The sequence below is a fragment of the Protobothrops mucrosquamatus genome, unplaced genomic scaffold (genome assembly GCF_001527695.2).
Source record: "Protobothrops mucrosquamatus isolate PMUCROS unplaced genomic scaffold, P.Mucros_1.0 scaffold4407, whole genome shotgun sequence".
Taxonomy (NCBI): domain Eukaryota; kingdom Metazoa; phylum Chordata; class Lepidosauria; order Squamata; family Viperidae; genus Protobothrops; species Protobothrops mucrosquamatus.
In genome coordinates, this window is record NW_015390320.1 from 72,798 (window position 1) to 95,368 (window position 22,571).

Consider the following 22,571-nt stretch of genomic DNA (forward strand, 5'->3'; position numbering starts at 1 on the left):
CATTTCCCTAGGTCTATCAGGTTCTCCTCCTCCTCCTCCTCCTCCTCCTCCTCCTCCTCCTCCCCCTTGCAAATCTGTCTCCCTTCTAGAACTGATGATGTTACCTAGTTGGGTAATGAAACGTCTGCCAGAAAACCATCAAGCTCAGAGAGCACCAAGGACCCACCTGTCCTCCTCCTCCTCCTTCTCACAAATCACTCTCCCTTCTAGAATTGATGATGTTACCTAGTTGGGTAATGAAACGTCTGCCAGAAAACCATGAAGCTCAGAGAGCACCAAGCACTTCACAGTCCTCCTCCTCCTTCTCCTCCCCCCACTCCCCCCTGCAAACCTCACTCCCTTCTAGCACTGATGATGTTACCTAATTGGGTCATGAAACGTCTGCAAGAAAACCACCAAGCTCAGAGAGTAGCAAGGACACCCCTCCAAAAAAAGAAGAAAACTTTGGCACTTCTTTCCCAATTCCACCCCTCTCTGCCTCCCATCGCACTGGTCCCTTCCTCTGATGGGACTTCCCCTCCTTGCTTTTCTTCTTATTCAAGGAAAAAAAAATTCTTTTCTTAAATGATGCATTTTGCTCTTTAGCATCTTTTCTTAAAGTGCAGCCAGTTTGGGGAATGAAAAGAAACTCACCAGAGTTTCTCTCCTGTAGTACAATTTGTCCTTTTCAAAGGCTGCTTCCCCCCCAACCTCCCATCCCTCAAGTACACACGCACACACAAATACACACACTTTCTTTGGCAAGCAACAATGGGCCTTTTCACGGGAAGCTTAACATGGATAATTCTCCTTTCCTGGCTGAAGGGTAAGTGTGTTATTCCACTGTTGCTCCTTTAATTGATTTTCTATTAATTCTTCTGATCAATCCGATTAAGCACAAATGGAATTATTTTTCTTCCTTTTCGAGGAACCGTCTTTTGGTTTTTATTTGTGGGGGGGAGGAACTTCTGTGTCTTTTGTTGTGGGTTGGCTGCCCCTGGCAACAAAAGGACTTTGTGAGTCCCTGTGTGCAGGAAAAGGCTGTTTGAATTAAAGGAAATCGAGGCAGGGAAAAGTCTTGTGAACAATACATCCTAAATGAGCAATTTGAAGTCTATAATAATAATAAAGTTGGAAGGGACGTTGGAGGTCATCGAGTCCAACCCCCTGCTCAAGCAGGAGACCCTATACCATTTTGTACAGATGGCTGTCCAGTCTCTTCTTAAAAACTTCCAGTGTTGGAGCATTCACAGCTTTGTTCTAACTGTCAGGAAGTTTCTCCTTAGTTCTAGGTTGCTTCTCTCCTTCGTTAGGTTCCATCCGGTGCTTCTTGTCCTGCCTTCAGGTGCTTTGGAGAATAGCTTGACTCTTCTTTGGGGCAGCCCCTGAGATACTGGAAGAGTGCTATCATGTCCCCCCTCGTCCTTCTCTTAATTAAACTAGACATACCTAATTCCAGCAGCCTTTCCTTATATGTTTTAGTCTCCAGTCCCTAAACATCTTTGTTGCTCTTCTCTGTACTCTTTCTAGAGTCTCAGCATCTTTTTTACATCAGGCAGAATTGTCAAAAATAAGGAATAGTTTAGCTAAATTAGGGAACTGGGGGGTAAACCATACAATGAACGAAGAAGAAGTGAAGGACTACGGGTGACATATGATAGCGGTGTTCCAATATTTGAGGGGCTGCCACAAAGAAGAAAGGGGTCAACCTATTCTCGAAAGCATCAGAAGGCAGGACAAGAAACAATGGATGGAAACTATTCAAGGAGAGAAGCAACCTAGAAATAAGGAGGAATTTCCCTAGAACAATTAAGCAGTGGAATGGTTTGCCTCCTGTGGTTGTGGGTGTTCCAGCACTGGAGATTTTCAAGAAGAGATTGGAGAGCCGTTTGTCTGAAATGGTATAAGGCAGGGGTGTCAAACTCAATTTCACTGAGGGCCACATCAGCATTGCAGTTGCCCTGGGGGGGGGCTGGGGGTGTGTGGCCAGAGTGGGTGCAGCCTACTGGGTGGGCGTGGATGGAGTGGGTGTGGCCTACTGGGTGGGCGTGGCCAGTTCTACATCATTCACGTCAAGGGTGCCTATGGGTGCCTGGGTAGGAGTGGGACAGAGCAAGTGCCAAGATGGCCACCAGAAAATTGTACATTGGCTCCCAGCTGGCCTGGGCCAAGGCAGTGGGGGCCGTTCCCTCACTGTTTCCAGGATGGCTTTGCTGGCCACATGAAACCACTTCGTGGGCCACATCCAGCCTCCGGGCCTTGTGTTTGACATGTCTGGTATAACGTCTCCTGCTTAAGCAGGGGGTTGGACTAGAAGACCTCCAGGCTCCCTTCCAACTCTATCATTCCATATTCTGTATTCTCCACATCTGGCACGAGGTACCTAAAGCGTTCATGATTTAAGAACTGCAAACGGATTAATGGTGATAATGAACTGGAGTTGATCATTAATCATTGGTGGCACTTCCCTCTCTGTGCCAGTGATAAATGAAGTGGTGTGATCCCTTTCTCCAAACACTGTAAAACAACTGAGGTCACTGGAGATAAGATGTGGAGGAAAATGAAGACATTGCTTGCTTTTAATTTAAATTTATAAGATAGTCCTCGATTTACGACAACTGAGCCCAAAATTTCTTTTGCAAAAGGTGACAGTTGTTAAATGAGTTTTGCCCCATTTTATGACCTTCCTTGCCATAGTTGTTATTGTTAAGCTAATAACTTAACTCAGTCTCCTTATGATTGGCCCAAAGTCACCCAGCTGGCTTTCACAGCTAAGGTAGGACTAGAACTCACCGTCTCCTGGTGACTGGCCCAAAGTCACCCAGCCGGCTTTCGTGCCTAAGGCAGGACTAGAATTCACCATCTCCCAGTTTCTGGTCTGTTGCCTTAACCACTAGACCAGGGGTAGGCAACCTTGGCTCTTTTATGACTCGTGGACTTCAACTCCCAGAACTCCTGAGCCAGCTTGGCTCAGCTTGGAAACCTCTCCCTTTCCCCTCAGCATGGCTGGCTCAGGAATTCTGGGAGTTGAAGTCCACGAGTCATAAAAGAGCCAAGGTTGCCTACCTCTGCACTAGACAAAACTGGCTACATTAATAAAAGAAACTCCTAGTTACTGAAAACATTACTCAAAGAGACTCTCCTCTCCTGCTCCCATCCCTTGAAAAATATAATGCTTTCTTTATTCACCCCAGATCTCGGAGGAGGGCGCAGCTTCCTCATCCAAAATGTCCGTCAGCAGAAATGCATCCACGCCTCGTCTCACAAAGCTGAGCGGGTCGGTCTGTCCGACTGCAAGGCGCACTCCCCACAGCACCAGTGGAGCTGGGATGGGGCTGCCTTGGCCCTGGTCAACCAACACACGAGGGAATGCCTGGCTGTCTCCGACGCAGAAGAACTGGCAGTAGCCCAGCTGGACCCTTGTGGGGAGGGGTCACTTCAGAGGTGGTCCTGCAGCAAGAAAGGCCACCTGACCTTACAAGGACAAGGTCTTCATCTCAGCACGAAGCTGGGAGGACATCACGCCTTCCTCTCCCGGGAGAAAGACCGGTTCAGCAAGTGGAGGACAGGTACCGGGTCAATCATCTGTGCCAGGGAGCTGGCGAGAGCAGCGGGAATCGGCGAGCCAAGGGGGCCCTCCTCGGACAGCATGGAGGGAGAACCCGAAAGTAAGTCAAAGATGGATGTTTTCACAGAATAAAGATGGTTCTCCACTTATGACCATTCGTTTAGCAACCGCTTGAAGTTACAATGTCACTGAAGAAAGTGACTTACAATGGAGTTCTTGCACTTGTGATTATTGTAGACTCCCCACTATCATGTGGTCAAAATTAGGATATTTGGTAATTGGCATGGATTTATAGCAATAGCAATAGCACTTTTATATACTGCTTCATAGTGCTTTACAGATGATAGATAGATAGATAGATAGATAGATAGATAGATAGATAGATAGATAGATAGATAGATAGATAGATAGATAGAATCCCACTACTGTCCATAAGTCACTTTTTTCAATGTTGTCATAACTTTGAACGGTCAGTAAATGAACTGTTGTAAATCAAGGACAACCTGTACCCCCCATTTCTTCTGTGGATGAGCTCTCTCTTATCCCTTCCCCAGGCTGTGGCTGTTCTCTTCTCTCCCAAGGTTATTCTCACAGCCCATCGCACTCTGAACGCTTCCTTTTTTTCAACCCACCCTCACCTTCTCAGACACTGCTGAAACTCTGGAAATTGTAAATTTTGTAGTCCAGAAGAACCTGCAGAGCTGCTGTGGTGCCCATGGAAAAGGACTTTAGTTCTTTTGAACTATACAGTACAGAGTCCAAATATACTGTATTTCAAACAATGGAGGAGGGCATTCACTTATGGGTCTGTTCCCCTGGATGTCTTTTCTTGCAATTTAATACTTTTGCACTGTCCCAAGCCATTTTATTAGCACTTCCTGCTAGCCAAAATGCTAGAGAATTCCCAGAAGCCTGGCGCTCAAGACAAATCACCCATCAACAGGCACATAGAGATAAACAACAACTATACACTACTATCTCAAAAAGAGATAATCAAAAAGCTTAAAAAGGGAAACAAAAAGACCATAACACCTTAGCAATCGACACCCAAATGAGCAGAGGTTGACACTAAGATTAATACTAGACCAAGAATCAAGCAGTAAACAACAACCCAATTAAGAACTCTCAGCTCAAATAAACAATCAAATGGTAAACAGAAGCCTAATCAAGGAATCACCAAGAATATTCCTACCAACAGACAGAGCAAACAGACGAGCATATAAAGAGAAAAAAATCCCACTCTCTTGTAGCACTGATGATGTTACCTAGTTGGGTCATGAAATGTCTGCCAGAAAACAAGCAAGCTCAGAGAGCACCAAGGACCCCACAGTCCTCCTCTTCACAACCCCACTCCCTTCTAGCATTGATGGCGTTCCCTAGTTGGGTAATGAAATGTCTGCCAGAAAACAACCAAGCTCAGGGAGCACCAAGGAGCCCATAGTTGCCTCCTCCTCTTCCTCCTCCTCTCCCCCCCATCCCCACTTCCTTCTAGCACTGATGATGTTACCTAGTTGGGTCATGAAATGTCTGCCAGAAAACAACCAAGCTCAGGGAGCACCAAGGACCCCGCAACTCTTCTTATGCACTGGAAACAAACTCCTTATGTCCAATCACTCTTGGCCAACAGAGAATTCTGTTCTGTTCTCTCTGTGAAGAAAATATAGATTTTTTGAACCTTGTGAGAATTATTTTTTTCTTTTTGCAGATAAAACAGTTGGTTCCCTAGAGATCCACACCCCTCCTGTGAAGGCCACGACATTCTTAATGATCCATTTGGAAAGCCAGTCCTATGTCACCAGCAGACTTCCAGTGTCCAACAATAGACACCTTGAAGCAGATAACAGTGAGTATGGAGGTGCCACCAAGACCATGAGAAACTAGCTGAGCCTTGATGCTAAGGGGTGGTCCAGGGAAAGAGTCCAAAAATTTATCAGAAGTGCAAGTTCTCAAACTCACCCCTTCTTGATCTGTACTGGTGTCATGTCAACAACTCTATCTCAGCCATGGATACTGAAAAATTGGCTGCCACATCTTCTTGACGCCTGCTTGGCCCTCTTTTAAAGCCACCAACAGCAGGACCATAGCTGAATTAGTCATTGGCATGTTCATTCCTCTAAAACAGGGGTCTCCAAACTTGGCGTGGCTGGCGGAGGAATTCTGGGAGTTGAAGTCCTCAAGTCTTAAAGTTGTGCCAGATTTAGAGACCCCCTGCCCTAAAAAAAATGGACATGGCATACAAGATGCTTAAGGTACTTCCACTGTTCGACAAAAGCAAAACCCATCTTATTTTGCTGGCATCTTCGACAGCCGGGCTAAGGATCAGTAAAGACCCAACAGCAACGTTGGGGAACCAGAGTTGGTGAACTTCCCAAATTCTGTGGGGTAGCTCTTGTTCATCTGAACCTGACCTTTCAAGTGGCAAGGGCAGGAAGACCCTCCTTAGGTCAAACTCAAGGAATTTCTGGGAAATGTGGGCCTGGAGGACTCTTGTAGGTTCCTCAAGATCAGTGTTTCTCAACTTTCTCAACTTTAAGACATGTGAACTTCAACTCCCAGAATTCTGGAAATTGAAGTTCACACGTCTTTAAGTTGATACGGCTGAGAAACATTGTTCTTGTCCCATTAATAATCAACTCTCTTGAATCTGGCTGCAAAACCAGTTGGGCATCCACCTTGCTGCATCTCCCTAGCTTTAGGTTAATCATCTGGCCCAAATGAAACTGGCTGAGTGCTGCTATTGAGGGGCGTCTGAAGCAGCCCCATTTAAGCCGAGAATGCCACCCAGCTTCTGTCTCCATCCACACATTGCACAAAGCCCTTTTGTCAAATCATGGTTTGCCGAACCACCCACAATTGTTGAAGCGTAGTATGGTTTGTTGCTGTGGTTGAAAGAAACAATAACTTAGAATGATGTGTTTACTCTGGGTTTACACAACGTACTAAATCATAAACAATAGCTTTGCCAACATCAGCAGGGTGTGCGCAGTGAGGGAGCTTGAAATCCAGCAAACAACATGGTAGATTCATCTGGGTGCGTTGTGTCAGTTTGGCCTCAGTAAACAGAGATTCTTTCTGGCTCTCCATTCAGGAGATCTTTGTTCCATTCTGTCTTCTTCTCCTTTTTTCACTCCAGAAACATATCCACATCAAAAGCACCAGGAGAAGGCTACTGGTCCCCCAAATCTAGGTAAGAAAGTGGATATTAAAAGTAAGAGAGACGTTGTGATGGTTGCAGACATAAAAAGTTTTTTTAAAGAAAAACCAATACTTTCATAGGGATCTTCTTGAGAACTTCCTTGTACAAGAGAAGTCTACCTGGAAGCTTCACATGCACACATCCCTCTTTTCTAGGTCGCTTTGGTGGGTTGGAAGAGTTTTCTGACTTGGATATGTTGCTTGAGTATATGGACAACTAGCCAACCACAGAGGTCTTCTCCTTCCTGCTCTTATCTTAGCCTCTGGAAGGCCATCTAAGCTTACAGTCCAAAAATCCTGTGGCAGTAGGTTCCATAAGTCATCCTTTTATGACATGACAAAGAGGTGTTTTTTTTTAGTCTGTCTGGAATCCTCTTCCAATCTGACACCAATTTCTTTGGAGATACAGAAATATGGAAAAATCTTTCACTGAATCAGAAACTGGTTGCATTCCCACATCACATTATGCCACCCTTTGTTTTAACTCTGGCTTATAAAAAAAAAACAAGAAAAGCGCCTGGGTTCTTATCACATGCTAAGCCACAACTCACAAATCATGCTACTTTGCACAGGAGATCTCAGACCAGCAGAAGCTTTTGTGGGCCTTCAGAGGGGAAAATGTGGGGCTGAAGGTTGGCACATGTTATTTTTGTCTTCCATCATCCAGCTGGTGGACAGGAGTGGTCATTATGAGATGAGCAAATGGGTACCAAACCCTGCTGGTCCTTGGTAGCATCTGATGAACCAAAAAGAGAGGGAACATTGTTGGGGAAACTAAAAATGTCCTAATGATGAAGAACAATGGCTAGCAAAGAAAGGATGCTGAGATTCTAGAAAGAGTGCAGAGAAGAGTATTAAAGATGATTAGGGGTTGGAGGCTAAAACACATGAAGAACAGTTGCTGGAATTGGGTATGACTAGTCCAAGGGTAGGCAACCTTGGCTCTTTTTTGACTCGTGGACTTCAACTCCGAGAATTCCTGAGCCAGCCATGCTGGCTCAGGAATTCTGGGGGTTGAAGTCCACGAATCATAAAAGAGCCAAGGTTGCCTACCCCTGGACTAGTCTAATGAAAAGAAGGATTCAGGGTGACATGATAGCAGTGTTCCAATATTTGAGGGGCTGCCACAAAGAAGAGGGAGTCAAGCTATTCTCCAAAGCACCTGAAGGCAGGACAAGAAGCAATGGGTGGAAACTAATCAAGGAGAGAACCAATCTAGAACTAAGGAGAATTTTTTTTTGCCAGTGAAAACAATCAGTGAATGGCTTCCTGCTTGAGTAGGGGGTTGGACTAGAAGACCTCCAACGTACCTTCCAACTCTGTTGTTCTGTTGTCTTGTTATTCTCTGAGTGTTGCTTAGATAACCACTGTCCCCCAAGGTTATCCACAGATTCTATTATCTGCTTGAGCAGGGGAGAAATTTCCCAACAATTAGAGCAATTAATCAGTGGAACATCTTGCTTCCAGACGTTGTGGGTGCTCCATCACTGGAGGGTTTTAAGAGGAGATTGGACAGCCATTTCTCTGAAATGGTATAAGGTCTCCTGCTTGAGCAGGGGGATGGACTAGAAGACTTCCAATTCTGTTACTCTTGGTGCGAAGGTGCTTGTGATGTTCCCCTCTGTAGGTCTCAGCTGGAGAACAACCCTGCTCGTTCTGTGTCCTCTGGCCTTCATCCTGGGGATAATCATCCTGACGTTCAATATCCAATCCAAAAAGTAAGTACTAGGCTAGGGCCATGTGGGGTTGGGAGGAATTCTCATTCTTTATTTATGGGACGTTTATGTGGCCACCATAACCCCACTCTGGGTGACTCAAGGGGGTCTGCTTCTGGGCCGTAGGAAGAAGAAGCTGTTAGCTTTGAAGAGTCGGCAGATGAGCTGTGAGGAACACCAACCTGGAATGGTCAGCCCCATCTCCAAGATGCACATCATCCCTGCCTCACCTTCTCCTTCGCTCAAGCATGGTGAGATCTTGATCGGATGGAAAGACGGGACCACCACCTCGCTCTTTGACCATTCCTACTAGCTGACCTACTCCATCTTCTCCTGACTGAATCTCTTGAAATCCTGTTTTTCCTAGCAGAGCTCTTTTGCTCACACTTCTATAGCTTTTCTCCTGGGGATTATGATGTAGACCAGGGGGTCTTCAAACCTGGCCCTTTTATGACTTGTGGACTTCAACTCCCAGAATTCCTCAGCCAGTATGCCTGGCTGAGGAATTCTGGGAGTTGAAGTCCACAAGTGATAAAAGGGCCATGTTTGAAGACCCCTGAGTAGACTAATACTTTCACTAAAAAGAAAGCAAGGAAGATGTAATCTGTCAACGCTGCAAATACTGTATATTCTTGCTTTGACAATATGCAGAACTGTCTGGTATTTTTATAGTTAAATCAGGCAACAGTGAAAGGGGAGGAGAATATAAGGAAAGCCCGGGAAAAAGGAATCAGACGTGAATCACATCTTCCAAGTTAATTGGAAGATGTGAATCATGACCCCAAAATAAGGGAGGGACAAATGCCTGGAATGTTATGTGCAACGGAAGAGAAAATCAGATCTTAGCATTCCACCATGCCGTACTGACATCTCTGTAACCTTAATAAAGGCTTTTAGGTTAAAAAAATGCCTGAAAGGTCTTTTAAGTGTTTTGTTAATCAGACACATGACATAATGGCCTTCACACATGCATTGTAGCTACTGTACATTGATGACCAAACAAGGGCACTTGGGTATAATTCTTGAATGAGACTCCATCAGGACTTCTAAAACATATAAAGAACGGTTGCTGGAATTGGATGTGTCTAGTTTAACGAAAAGGAGGACGAGGGGGTGACATATGATAGCAGTCTTCCAGTATTTGAGAGGTTGTCACAAAGAAGAGGGAGTCAAGCTATTCTCCAAAGCACCTGAAGGCCAGACAAGGAATAACTGACGGAAACTAATCAAGGAGCAATGCAACCTGGAATTAAGGAGAAATTTCCTGACAGCGAGAACAATTAATCAGTAGAACGGCTTGCTTTCAGAATTTGTGGGTGCTTCGTCCCTGCAGGTTTTTAAGAAGAGATTGGACAACCATTTGTCTGAAAACGGTATAGTGTTTCTTGCCTGAGCAGGAGATTGGACTAGAAGACCTCCAAGGTCCCTTCCAGCTCTGTGATTCTAAGCACAACCATCCCTTCAAAGAAGAGGGGGTCAAGCTATCCCCCAAAGCACCTGAGGGCAGGACAAGAAGCAACAGATGGAAACTAATCAAGGAGAGAAGCAACCTAGAACTAAGGAGAAATTTGTTGACAATGAGAACAATTAATTAATGGAACAACAGAAGTTGTGGGTGTTCCAACACTGGAGGTTTTTAAGAAGAGACCGGACAGCCATTTGTCTGAGATGATATAGGGTCTCCTGCTTGGGCAGGGGGTTGGACTAGATGACCTCCAAGGTCCCTTCCAGCATTCTGTTATGCTTAGGACTAGATTAGATGTTGCAAAAGCATTTCAGAGAATGAGGTTCAGCATCTTCCGCATTATTGACAAGGAAACACTTTGTACAAGCTACGGAGTCCCCAGGCATAACTTGAAGAGGTTAGATTTTATTGGCAGAGAGATATTTAACTTGCTTGCTTGTTGGATGGATATCCGCTTCCTGTTAACATACTGACAACCACATTCATTAAGCAGTAAGGTCATGCTAGCCGTTGTGATTGCCCTCAGTGTGTGATTGTATGAATGCAGAGAAAAGGTAGTTAATTTGCCTGGTCTATACTTGGCATACCTGAACCCACAATAATTGTTCAGAGCTTGGAGACTTTATGCTTGAAGGAGCTTCAGAAACTTATCCTAGGACAAAATGCAGTTTATTTCTTCAAGCATAGCTACTGAGGTGACTAACAATGATGGGCTTTTTTAAGCCCAAGTTTAAAGTATAAGTCAGCAGTATTTTTCAGCCTTGCCAAATTTAAGAGGTGTGGACTTCAACTCCCAGAATTCACCAGCCAGCCATGCTGGGGAATTCTGGGAGTTGAAGTCCTGACCTTAAAGTAGCCAAGGTTGAGAAACACTGGTATAGTGTTTAGACCAGGGGTAGGCCACCTTGGCTCTTTTATGACTCGTGGACTTCAACTCCCAGAATTCCTGAGCCAGCCATACTGAGGGGAAAGGGAGAGGTTTCCAAGCTGAGCCTTGCTGGCTCAGGGATTCTGGGAGTTGAAGTCCACGAGTCATAAAAGAGCCAAGGTTGCCTACCCCTGGCCTAGGAGGCTAACCGCTTAGAACAGGAGACCTTATACCAGGGGTAGGCAACCTTGGCTCTTTTATGACTCATGGACTTCAACTCCCAGAATTCCTGAGCCAGCCACACTGAGGGGAAAGAGAGAGGTTTCCAAGCTGAGTCATTCTGGCTCAGGAATTCTGGGAGTTGAAGTCCACGAGTCATAAAAGAGCCAAGGTTGCCTACCCCTGGTTTTAGACCAAGTTCCAGAACTGTGTACAGGTAGTCCTCAACTTACAACAGTTCATTTAGCGACCAAAATTACAACAGCACTGAAAAAAGTGACTTAAGACCTTTTTTCAGAGTTACGATGTTTGTAGCATCCCCATGATCAGATGATCCAAATTCAGATGCTTGGCAACTGGTTCATACTTATGTCCGTTGCTGTGTCCTAAGGTCATGTGACCCACTTTTGCGACCTCCTGACCAGCAAAGACAATGGGGGAAGCCAGACTCGCTGAACAACCAGGTGACTTAAGTTAACACCGGGCAGGGATTCACTTAGCAACTATGGCAAGAAAGGTCGTAAAATGGGTCAAAATTCACTTAACAAATGTCTCACTTAACAACAGAAACTTGGGGCTCAATTGTGGTCATAAGTCGAGGACTTCTTGTATAAAACAAAATTGTTCCCTTTTTCTTTTTGGTTTTCTATTGTAAAGTGTTGATCAACAGGATGCTTTGTTTTAAATCTGTGTCAGAATAAAATAAAAAGCGTGCTTAAAGACAAGTCCAATTTCTCAAAAAAGAGACACCCTATCACAGATCATGCTATTATAGTCCTGCAGATTAATTGAAGGGTTGCTGGAATTGGGTATGTCTAGTTTAACGAAGAGTAGGACGAGGGGGGACATGATAGCAGTGTTCCAGTATCTCAGGGGCTGCCACAAAGAAGAGGGAGTCAAGCTATTCTCCAAAGAGCCTGAAGGCAGGACAAGAAGCAACAGGTGGAAACCAATCAAGGAGAGAAGCAACCTAGAACTAAGGAGAAACTTCCTGACAGTGAGAACAATTAACCAGTGGAACAACCTGCCTCCAGAAGCGGTGAATGCTCCAACACTGGAAGTTTTTAAGAAGAGACTGGACAGCCATCTGTCCGAAATGGTGTAGGGTTTCCTGCCTGAGCAGGGGGTTGGACTCGATGACCTCCAAGGTCCCCTTCCAACTTTATTATTATTATCATAACCTCCAGAGCACAGTAGAGTAGTCTTGCTGGATTCATCCCAAAAGCCTTCCCAGGCTAAGTTGCCCGGGAGTCTCAGAAAGAGAGATGGGTGTGGAATCTCCTGTGATTAATTCCATCTAAACTTGGCACTTCTCTCATTAGGATCGAGCCCTTTGAGTGACCTTCTGCTTAGGACCCAACTAGCAAATGGAGAGAACAAAGATCCAACTTGATCTGTATGGGCTTTTTGGATGAATCCAGAAAGACCGTTCTACGTTAGCCTTCCTCAACATGGCACCCTCAGGAAGTATGCACTAAGTCCCAGAATATGTGTGCGGGGGGGGGGGGGGGGTTCTTGGTGCGTTCCGAGCTTCGTTTTTTTTTTCTTGCAGAGGTTTCATGACCCAACTATGTAACATCATCAGTGCTAGAAAGGAGTGGGGTTTGGGGAGAGGAGGACTGTAGGGTCGGTCCTTGGTGCTCTCTGAGCCTGGTTGCTTTCTTGCAGACATTTCATTACCCAGCTAGGTAACATCATTAGTGCTAGAAGAGAGTGTGGCTTGCAGGGAGGAGGAGGAGGAGGAGGAGGAGGAGGAGGAGGAGGAGGAGGAGGAGATGACAGAGGGGTCCTGGTACACTCTGAGCTTGGTTGTTTTCTTGCACACAATTCATTACCCAATCTGGTAACATCATCAGTGATAGTGACTGTGGGATTTTGCTCCTGTTTTGTGAACAGTCGCTTGCCCTGCATAAACTGGGAGAAAACTCCAACCCCACTAGCACTGATGAGGTTACCTAGTTGGGTAATGAAACGTCTGCAAAGAAGACAAGCAAGCTCAGAATTCTGGGAGTTGAAGTCCACCCACCTCAAAGCGACCAGAGTTGAGAAACACTGCTGCAAGAGTAAAAAAAAAACAAAAACCCAGTAGTGCAACATCTGCTAAAACATTCCTACATCCCAGGCTAGCTTTTATTCTATGGAAGAGAGAAAGTGATCAGCTTCTCTGAGGGTGCCTTGCATGTCCTCATAGTCTGCAAGTCTGCAGGCCTCAGTAAGGCTCAGCCAGCGAAAGCCTTGATGCTCTGAAGAAAGCTTGATCTCCGTGTCCCGGTCCTTCAACTCAGCCAGCCAGTAGACCACCGTTTTGGGTTTGCCTCTGACCACGTAATTCAGTTCCTTCTTAAAACCTTCCAGGATGCTGAACTGGGTGGAGGCCAGGCCGGCCTCTTCCTGGGTCTCTCGCAGGGCTGTGCGCAGGTCATCTTCCCCTGGGTCCACATGGCCTAATGAGAGAAGACAAAGCAGGGTTGTTGTTTTTTTATATAAAATTTTTATTAATTTTTCAAATTAAACAACAAGTAATACAAATATGATGCATTTACTTACACAAGCATAAAAGATAATCCTACTCAATACGTTTTCGGAGACGCTCTGCAGTCCCCGCCTTGCATCCACCCTCATTCACTTTCCTCTTCCTTCCTCCTCCTAAACCAGTGGTTCTCAACCTTTTTAATGCCGCGACCCCAACCAGTCGTAAGTCAAGGACTAAACCGGTCGTAAGTCGAGGACTAAACCGGTCGTAAGTCAAGGACTAAACCGGTCGTAAGTCGAGGACTATCCAACCGGTCATAAGTCGAGGACTTTCCCTGCCCGGGAGCGCCGTGCATGCGTGGTTCCGCCCCTGTGCTGGCCGAGGCGTAGCTGGCAAGCGGCAGAGACGGAGCAGGCCGACCACCAGCTGGCCCAGCCCAAGGGAGGTAAGGCACCTGCCGGAAAAGGGAAAAAAATGGCGGACAAAAAAAATGGCGGACAGCCTTGCTTGGCGACCCCCATGAAATGGTCGATCGACCCCAAATGGGGTCCCGACCCACAGGTTGAGAACCACTGTCCTAAACCCACAACCTCTCCTCTTTCCTCCTTTCCACCTCCCTACATCCCTTCTCCCTTCTTAACCACCTCTTCGAATGCAGTTTGGGGTACCAGCCGAGCATCTCCTCTTTTTAATACAATTCCATTATTTATCTATAATATATAAATACATCAATTTTTATAGTTTCTATCCCCTAATCCCCTTCTCCCCCCCCCCCCCCCCCAGACTTCCCAGAACTGAGTACAGGAATAATCACATAATAATCCAAGTCTAACCCAAGCAACCCATTCCTAATGTAAACAAGTATAAACTTACTGTAACTCTAATATACAATAATCAACTTAACTATAAAGCAGGGGTTTTGAAACAGGGCAGCCCCTCCCCAGCCTGTGAGATTCTAGAGCAGTGTTGTCCAAATATGGCAAGATGGATGGACTTCAACTCCCAGAATTCTCCAGCCAGCATGCTTTCTTGATATGCTAGGTGGCATTGGGCCAATCACAAGGAGTCGGTGAGTTCTAGTACCGCCTTTGGCAGGAAAGACACTTGGGTGATTTGGGGCCAATCACTGACTAGGAGATGGAGAGTTCTAGTCCTGCCTTAGCTATGTTAGCCAGCTGAGTGACTTTGGGCCAGTTCCTCTCTCTCTCTCTCTCTCAGTCCAACCCACTTCACAAGGTTGTGGCTGTACGGCAGGGGTCTTCAAACTTGGCCCTTTTATGACTTGTGGACTTCAACTCCCAGAATTCCTCAGCCAGTGTGCCTGGCTGAGGAATTCTGGGAGTTGAAGTCCACAAGTCATAAAAGGGCCACGTTTGAAGACCCCTGCTGAAGGGTAAACAGGAGAGGAAGAAGTATTAGGTATGTTTACCCCCTTGAGCTACCTATAAAATATATAGTAAAGGGGAAATAAAATCTAATAAATGATTAAAGTTCAAGAGAGTTGAGTGGATCCAGAGCTGATGCCAGAAAAGTAGCTCAGTGTTTTTCAACCCTGGGCGACTTTAAGATAGGTGGACTTCAATTCCCAGAATTCCCCAGCCAGCAGGCTTTCTTGATTGGCTGATCTCCAGCCAAGAACATCTCACTGGCTCCATCTCCAGTAGAAACTGCAGGGCTATTTCAGACAACAGGGTGAGTAGCGCACCTTTTGGGGGTGTCCAGTGATGGGTCCCGTATGAGGTTTGCAGAAGGAGATATTCAACGTGGCTGTCAGTTGCGGCAGTAGCACATGCCTTGGGCATCCTCCTGAAGATAATCAAGCCACAGGCTCTTAAGCTCATGATGGTCTTGCCCAAAAGACCAGCAGCGTGCAGCCGCCGCCAAAAAAGTTAATGCAATCCTGTGTTGTATAAACAGAGGCACAGAATCAAGATCACGTGAAGTATTAGTACCACTTTATAAAATCCTAATAAGACCACACCTGGAATACTGCAACCAATTTTGGACACCACACTACAAAAAAGATGTTGAGACTTTGGAAAAAAATACAGAGAAGAGCAACTAAGATGATTATAGGCCTGGAGACTAAAACATATGAAGAATGGCTTCAGGACTTGGGTTTGGCTAGCTAGTCTAAAGAAAAGAAGAAATATGGGTGACATGATAGCAGTATTCCAGTATTTTAGGGGCTGCCACAAAGAAGAGGGGGTCAAATTATTCTCCAAAGTAGCAGAGGGCAGGACAAGAAACAACTGTTGGAAACTAATCAAAGAGAGAAGCAACCTGGAATTAAGGAGAAACTTCCTAACAGTGAGGACAATTAACCAGTGGAAGAGAAATTGCCTTCAGAAATCGTGGATGCTCCATCACTGGAGTTTTTAAGAAAAGACTAGACAGTCACTTATCTGAAGTGGTATAGGTTCTCCTGCTTGAGCAGAGGGCTGGACTAGAAAACCTCCAAGGTCCCTTCCAGATTCTATTCTATTCTGTTCTAGTTCTAATCTATTCTCTTTACAAAGTTCAACCCTGAGCTATATATATTTGCTTCTATTGGTTATCTATCTATCTATCTATCTATCTATCTATCTATCTATCTATCTATCTATCTATCTATCTATCTATCTATCTATCTATCTACCTACCTACCTACCTACCTACCTACCTATCTATCATCTATCTATATCATCTATCTACCTATGTCATCTATCTACCTATCTACCTATCTATCTAATACTAGACCAACAATCAATCAGTAAACAACACCCTATTCAAGGAACTACCAAGAACACTCCACCGACTACAAGCTACTAGCACATAAACAGAGAGCAAACCCTACTCCTTTCTAGTCCTGATGATATTACCTAGTTTGATTATGAAACATCCACAAGAATTCCACCTGGCTCAAAAAGCATGGTCCTCCTCTTCCTCCTTTCTGCAAGCCCCACTCCTTTCTAACACTGATGATGTTCCCTAGTTGGGTCATGAAATGTCTGCAAGGAAACAACCAAGCTCCGAGAGCATCAAAGGCCTCACAGTCCTCCTCCCCCCCCGTTTGCAAACCCTATTCCCTTCTAGCACTGATGTTACCTCGTTGGTCATGAAACCTCTGCAAGGAAACAACCCATCTCAGAGAGCATCAAGGCCTCCACACTTCAACTCTTGAGCTACCAATGGTCGCTTCTATTGGTCCTTTTCACAAGTGTATGATGGCCCACAGTCACTCATTGAGGGCCATAGTTGAAGGTGGTCTTGAACCTGGATCTACTTATGCCATACTTAAAACTACTATAGCACAAGGGCTGCATTAGAGTTGATACAAGACCTTCCCCTCCCAATTCAGTTTTGTGATCTGGGTTTCTGGGCGCCTTTATAGGTTAAGCCGTGAGCCACCTCCCTGTTGCAACCCTTCCTTTGCTGCAATTCTACCAGCAAATAGCAACTAATAATATTTTAATATTAATGTTATTAATAGTAATGTTATTAATATTATTAATAGTAGTAACTGCACGTGATTGCAATCAGCTGCACTAAAAGATGCACAATTTATTGGGAGCTCAACCGAGCAAAGCCCATCAGGTTGACACAACCCACAACCAGACACGCCTGCGAGTCCGGCGGACCCCATTGAGAACCACCCGCGGCAGCAACCCGGCATACCTGTCCAAGCAACTCTGCTAAAAAAAAGCATGAACAGATTCCGGAAAACTGGACTTCAACTCCCATAATCCCACGGTCCTGTAGGCCTAGGATTATGCGGCATGTCAACCTGTGGGAGTTGAAGTTCAGCAGTTTGGAGGCTTCGGGTTGGGCAAGACACAACCCGGCAGTATTGAAATATTTTTTTCTATTGGCTTTCATACCTGTCAATCTTAATGAGGTCATCTTCTCGCCCAATCACAATCATGCTATCAGCTGCTAGTACAACCGATGTTTCCTGCTTACGGTATACCTTCTGAGCCGACTCCACCCAATCAGCGAGAGACAATAATAGAAGGCGTGGCCGATTTGGAGAATAGAATTATGATTGGCTTTAGTAGTTTGACAGATGGGAAGAAGACCACTAGAAAGGTAGACTTTTAAAGACGGTCTCTACAGCCGCTGCCGCTTTCTGAGTGTCTTTTTCCCGCTCCTTTTCCCCCTCCTTTTTGATTGGATAATATAGGCCACACCTACTTCCTCCTCCAGTGTTTTATTGGTCCGCTGCACTGACGTAAACGGCGCGCCAAGCGGCGCGAGGGTTTGAAGCCAGGCTTGGTCGCGTCGTCATGGAAACGCGGCCTCGCCGGTTCTCTTCTCACCGCGCTCGGAGGGAGAGAAGTTCCGGGGGTTTCGCGGAAGCTCCGCCGCGAGAGACAGTCAGACCGAGAGAGAGAGTTCGCCGGGAAAAGGGTAGGGAAGGAGCCCTCCGGTAACAACGGCGGCGCGGAAGGGAACTCTATTCCTCGCCGGTCAAGGCCTCGGCCCTGTTGACATGGCAACGGGTGCGGCCCGTCGAGCCTGAGGCGTAAACATTAATAAATTTAATAATAAACAATATATTAAGATAGAAACTGGGACCGTTTAAAAGTGACGCTTCGCTTCCCGCTGGATTTCCCCCCCCCCCCTTCTGTGAACAATGGGTGGCCAGACTGTTTTAATCTGTTAAGGTTGTTTAAAGTGGTTTTTTTGGGGTGTTTTTTTTTTTTTTTTTTTAAATGCAGAAAATCCTGGATGGAAAAAAAAATCCCGGAATCTCCAGGGAGAATCGAGGGAAAGGGGCAAAAATGTTTGTTTTCCTTGTCTGGGAATTACAGGCAGCTGCCTTTGGGAGCTGTTGAATTGAATTGAATTGAATTGAATTGAAGGGATTTGTCTCTTACAGGTACAGGTAGTGCTCGATTTACAACTGTTCATTTAGTGACCGTTCAAATTTACAACGCCACTGAAGAAAGTGACTTCTGACCGTTTCTCACACTTACGACTGTTGCAGCAATTCCTGTGGTCACATGATCAAAATTCAGACAATTGGCCCCTGACTCATATTTATGACGGTCGCACTGTCCCGGGGTCATGTGATTCCCCTTTTGCGACCTTCTGCCCAGCAAAGTCAATGGGGAAGGCAGATTCGCTTAACAACCAGGTTACTAACTTATCAACTGCAGTGATTCGCTTAACAACTGCGGCGAGAAAAGTCGTAAAATGGGGGGAAATTCAATGAACAAATGTTTCACTCAGCAACATAAAACTGGGACTCCATTGTGGTGGTAACTCAAGGACTACCTGTGGTTTCAAATCATAGTTGGAAGATTATAGAGCTAGAGCAGAGGAGGTTGGACTAGATGACCTCCAAAGTCCCTTCCAACGCTGCTGATGTTCTGTGATGGAAACATTCCTGGGAGCCTTTAGTCCAATGCCAGCAAAGCAGAATACAGGTAGTGCTCGACTTACAACAGTTCATTTAGTGACCGCTTGAAGTTGTAAGAGCCCTGAAAAAAGTGGCGTAAGGCCAGTTTTCATACTTATGATGACCGTTGCAGCATCCCCATGATCACGTGATCAAAATTCAGACATTTGGCAACTGACTCATGACGGTTGCAGTGTCCCAGTGCGACCATCTGACAAGCAAATTCAAGGGGGAAGCCAGATTCACTTATTAACCATGTTACTAACTTAACTGCAGTGATTCACTTAACAACTGTGGCAAGAAAAGGTGTAAAATGGGGCAAAACTCACCTAACAAATACCTCACTTAGCAACATAAGCTCTGGGCTCGGTTGTGGTCGTAAGTTGAGGACTAGCTGTAATAGTGTGGGAGAAGGGTTGAGCAATGCAGTTTGCCAGCTCGCCATTGGTGTTTGCCTCTGATAAATGCACGTATTAATTTGCAGCATTTGCTTCTTTGGCCCTAAATAGGCAGCAACGATTGGGAGGCAGCATTTCTGTACCACCGTTGGTAATGGAAGAGATTGGAGGAGGAAGGTGATCCAGAAGACGGACCATTCGTTCCATGTAGAGGCCAGGTGAAGTAAGATGATAAGCACAGCCGTGGTTTCACTTAGCAAGTGCTTTGCTTAATGATCAACTTGCCGGTCTCGATTGTGGTTGCTAAAGGAGAACTACCTATGAGCTTTTTATTCTTGCTAATTTGATAAATTACCAATCCGATGTCTATGGAGATTCTCAGTCATCCAGGTCATGATTGTCCCAAAGGTGCTTTTTTCAGAAGGCAACTGGACTTTCTTGTTTTCCTTTGAAGAGGTTTCGCTTCTCATCCAAGAAGCTTCTTCAGCTAAACAGAGGAGGAAGGATATGACATCACCTATCTCCAGCCTACAACACAAGTCTTTTCAGCAGTTCCAAGAAGGCTCCACACCCATTTGCACCACTCAGGTGACCCTGAGGACCCAGATAAACCTCCAGGTGGCCTCAGTGACTCTCTAAAACAGGGGTGTCAAACTCAATTTCATTGAGGGCCGCATCAGCATTGCGGTTGCCCTCAGGGGGCCGGGTGGGTGTGGCCAGGGTGGGTGCTGGGTGTGGCCAGGGTGGGTGCTGGGTGGGCGTGGATGGAGTGGGTGTGGCCAGTTCTACACCGTTCGCGTCAAGGGTACCTGTGGGGGCCTGGGCAGGAGTGGGACAGATCTGAGGGTCTCTGGCAGAAGGGGATGGGACCAGGGCAAGTGCCAAGGCATGGTCCACTGGAGGAGCCTCACTGTTCCTCTCAGGCCATGCAGGGGGGTGGGGCTTATGGAGCTAAGACTAAATGCGTTTCAGCATAAATGGCCACCACAAAATTGTACATTGGCTCCCGGCCAGCCTGGGCCAGGGCCAAGGCAGCGGGGGCCGTTCCCTCACTGTTTCCAGGATGGCTTCGCGGGCCACATCCAGGCCTTGTGTTTGACATGTCTGCTCTAAAAGAATGCAAATAACCAGCTGCCCGCAAGGAATATTCCATTCCCCACCATTCAGTCAGAGCTGAAGAAGCTTCTTGGATGAGAAGCGAAACGTCTTCAAAGAAAAACAAGAAAGTCCAGTTGCCTCCTGGAAAAAGCACCTTTGGGATTTCCAATCCCATGATTGCCAGCAGATTACTGAAAGCTCCCTTGAGTTTTGGGATCTCTTTCTCTGAGCTGGAACAAGCTCTTGGTAAAGTAGAAGAAGCAACGGATGGAAACTAATTAAGGAGAGAAGCAACCTAGAACTAAGGAGAAATTTCCTGACAGAACAATTAATCAGTGGAACGGCTTGCCTCCAGAAATTGTGAGAGCTCCAACATTGGAGGTTTTTAAGAAGAGACTTGACAGCCATTTGTCTGAAATTTTACAGGGATCCCTGCTTGAGAAGGGGTTGGACTAGAAGACCTCCAAGGTGCCTTCCAACTCTGTTATTCTGTTATAAGTATGTTTTGTACTTTTAGGAGGAGATTCTTCATCTTGTTCTGTAGCCCGAAAGAAAAAACAGATTGTCCAAAGACACTTGACTCCAGTTCAAGAACGAAGCAATTAAAAACATCACGTGTGCAATGACCTACTTTCTTTTATGTCGAACAATAATGAAGAAAGCATCCTTGGACTTCTGGAAGCTTTGCTGAAGGAAAGAATTTACTATTTTCAGCTTCCTGGGATAACCCAGACTTCTTTTACTCATGCGCCAGGAAAATGAGAAGCTTCCAGACCTCCCATCAGCTGCTGCTTTAAAGCAGATGCTCTATATCAGTTGTGGTGCAGGGGCTTTTCCAGTGAGATCATTGGGCTAAACTTAGTATGGAAGAATAACCAGGAAATTGATGAAGTTCAGTTGCTTTTACAGATGCTCCTTGATTTACAACCACTGTTGAGGCCAAAATTTTCACCGCTAAGCGAGACATTTGTTAAGTAAGTTTTGCCCCATTTTACCGCCTTCCTTGCCATAGCTGTTGAGGGAATCACTGCAGTTGTTAAATTAGTCACACAATTGTTAAGTGAATCTGGCTTCCCCATCGAATTTGCTTGTCAGAAGATCACAAAAGGGGATCACGTGACCTTGGGACACTGCAACCGTCATAAATACGAGTCAGTGGCCAAGTATCTGAATTTTGATCAGATGATCATGGGGATGCTGTAAAGATCGTAGGTGTGAAAAATGTTCATAAGTCACATTTTTCAGTACTGTTCTAACTTTGAACGGTCACCAAACTTTTTTTTAAACTTTTTATTAATTTTCCAATCTTTGAAAAGCAATGTGGTGTCTGAGTTACAATAATTCCATTACATACAAATATTATTAATACAAATCTCCAACTATTACAGCCAATATTTCCTCCCTTTTTCCCTTGTTTAAATTAGTATACTTCTTATTCTATCCATCAGCTACTTAATAGCTTTCTTACATTTGTCAATAATTTTATATGTCTTATTTATTTTAACATTCCATCTTTTGGATCATCAATAACCTTATGAATTTTCCCAGCTTTAATTTTGTGTTGATATTTAAATTAAATGTTTAATATTTATCATTTCCAAATTTTTAAATGACCCCAATTCCCTTTGTCACAATTCCCCCCAACATCTAGTGTTCCAGATACGTATCTTATCTGTCTCACTTCTATATCAACAGATCAGTAATAAATATAATATTCTTATTTTCATTATAATTTCCAAATATTATAGATTCAATAACCAAAATTTCTCCCCATTTCAGCATTTTTCCTTATGTCCACTTTCTCATATTTAAGCTTATAATTTTTATTCTTATCACTACATCACAACATGTTAACATCACTCTTAACATATATATGTCTTAATCACCTTTATTTTACCTTTATAAACAACTCAATATTTCAATTTAACTATTGATATTTATGCATCTAGGTTTTAATTAGCCAACATTTTTCTTTATCTTCACATCATAACAATATCTCCTATTCAAAATATGGGCCTTGTCTTCTTAGGTGTATTCTATTTTAAACCTCCTAAATATGTCCACACTCCAAACTCTTGTAAGTCGAGGAGTACCTGTATTGGACCACCCAAAGGTTCTTTTTTCAAAAGGCAACTGGGCTTTCTTTTTCTCTGTAAAAATGTTTTGCTTCTCATCCAAGAAGCTTCTTCAGAAGCGAAGAAGCTTCTTGA

General features: G+C 44.9%; 1 protein-coding gene across 1 annotated transcript; it reads right to left on the minus strand.

Moving 5' to 3' along the window:
• Positions 1–13,123: 13,123 nt before the first annotated feature.
• Positions 13,124–17,219, minus strand: NUDT2 (nudix hydrolase 2). The gene is made up of 3 exons (XM_015828334.1): positions 17,140–17,219; positions 15,188–15,382; positions 13,124–13,453 (listed from the first exon to the last, which is right to left on the minus strand). The coding sequence occupies exons 2-3, from the start codon at positions 15,321–15,323 to the stop codon at positions 13,140–13,142; spliced, it is 450 nt and encodes a 149-aa protein (XP_015683820.1). The 5' UTR covers positions 15,324–15,382; positions 17,140–17,219; the 3' UTR covers positions 13,124–13,139.
• Positions 17,220–22,571: the final 5,352 nt, after the last annotated feature.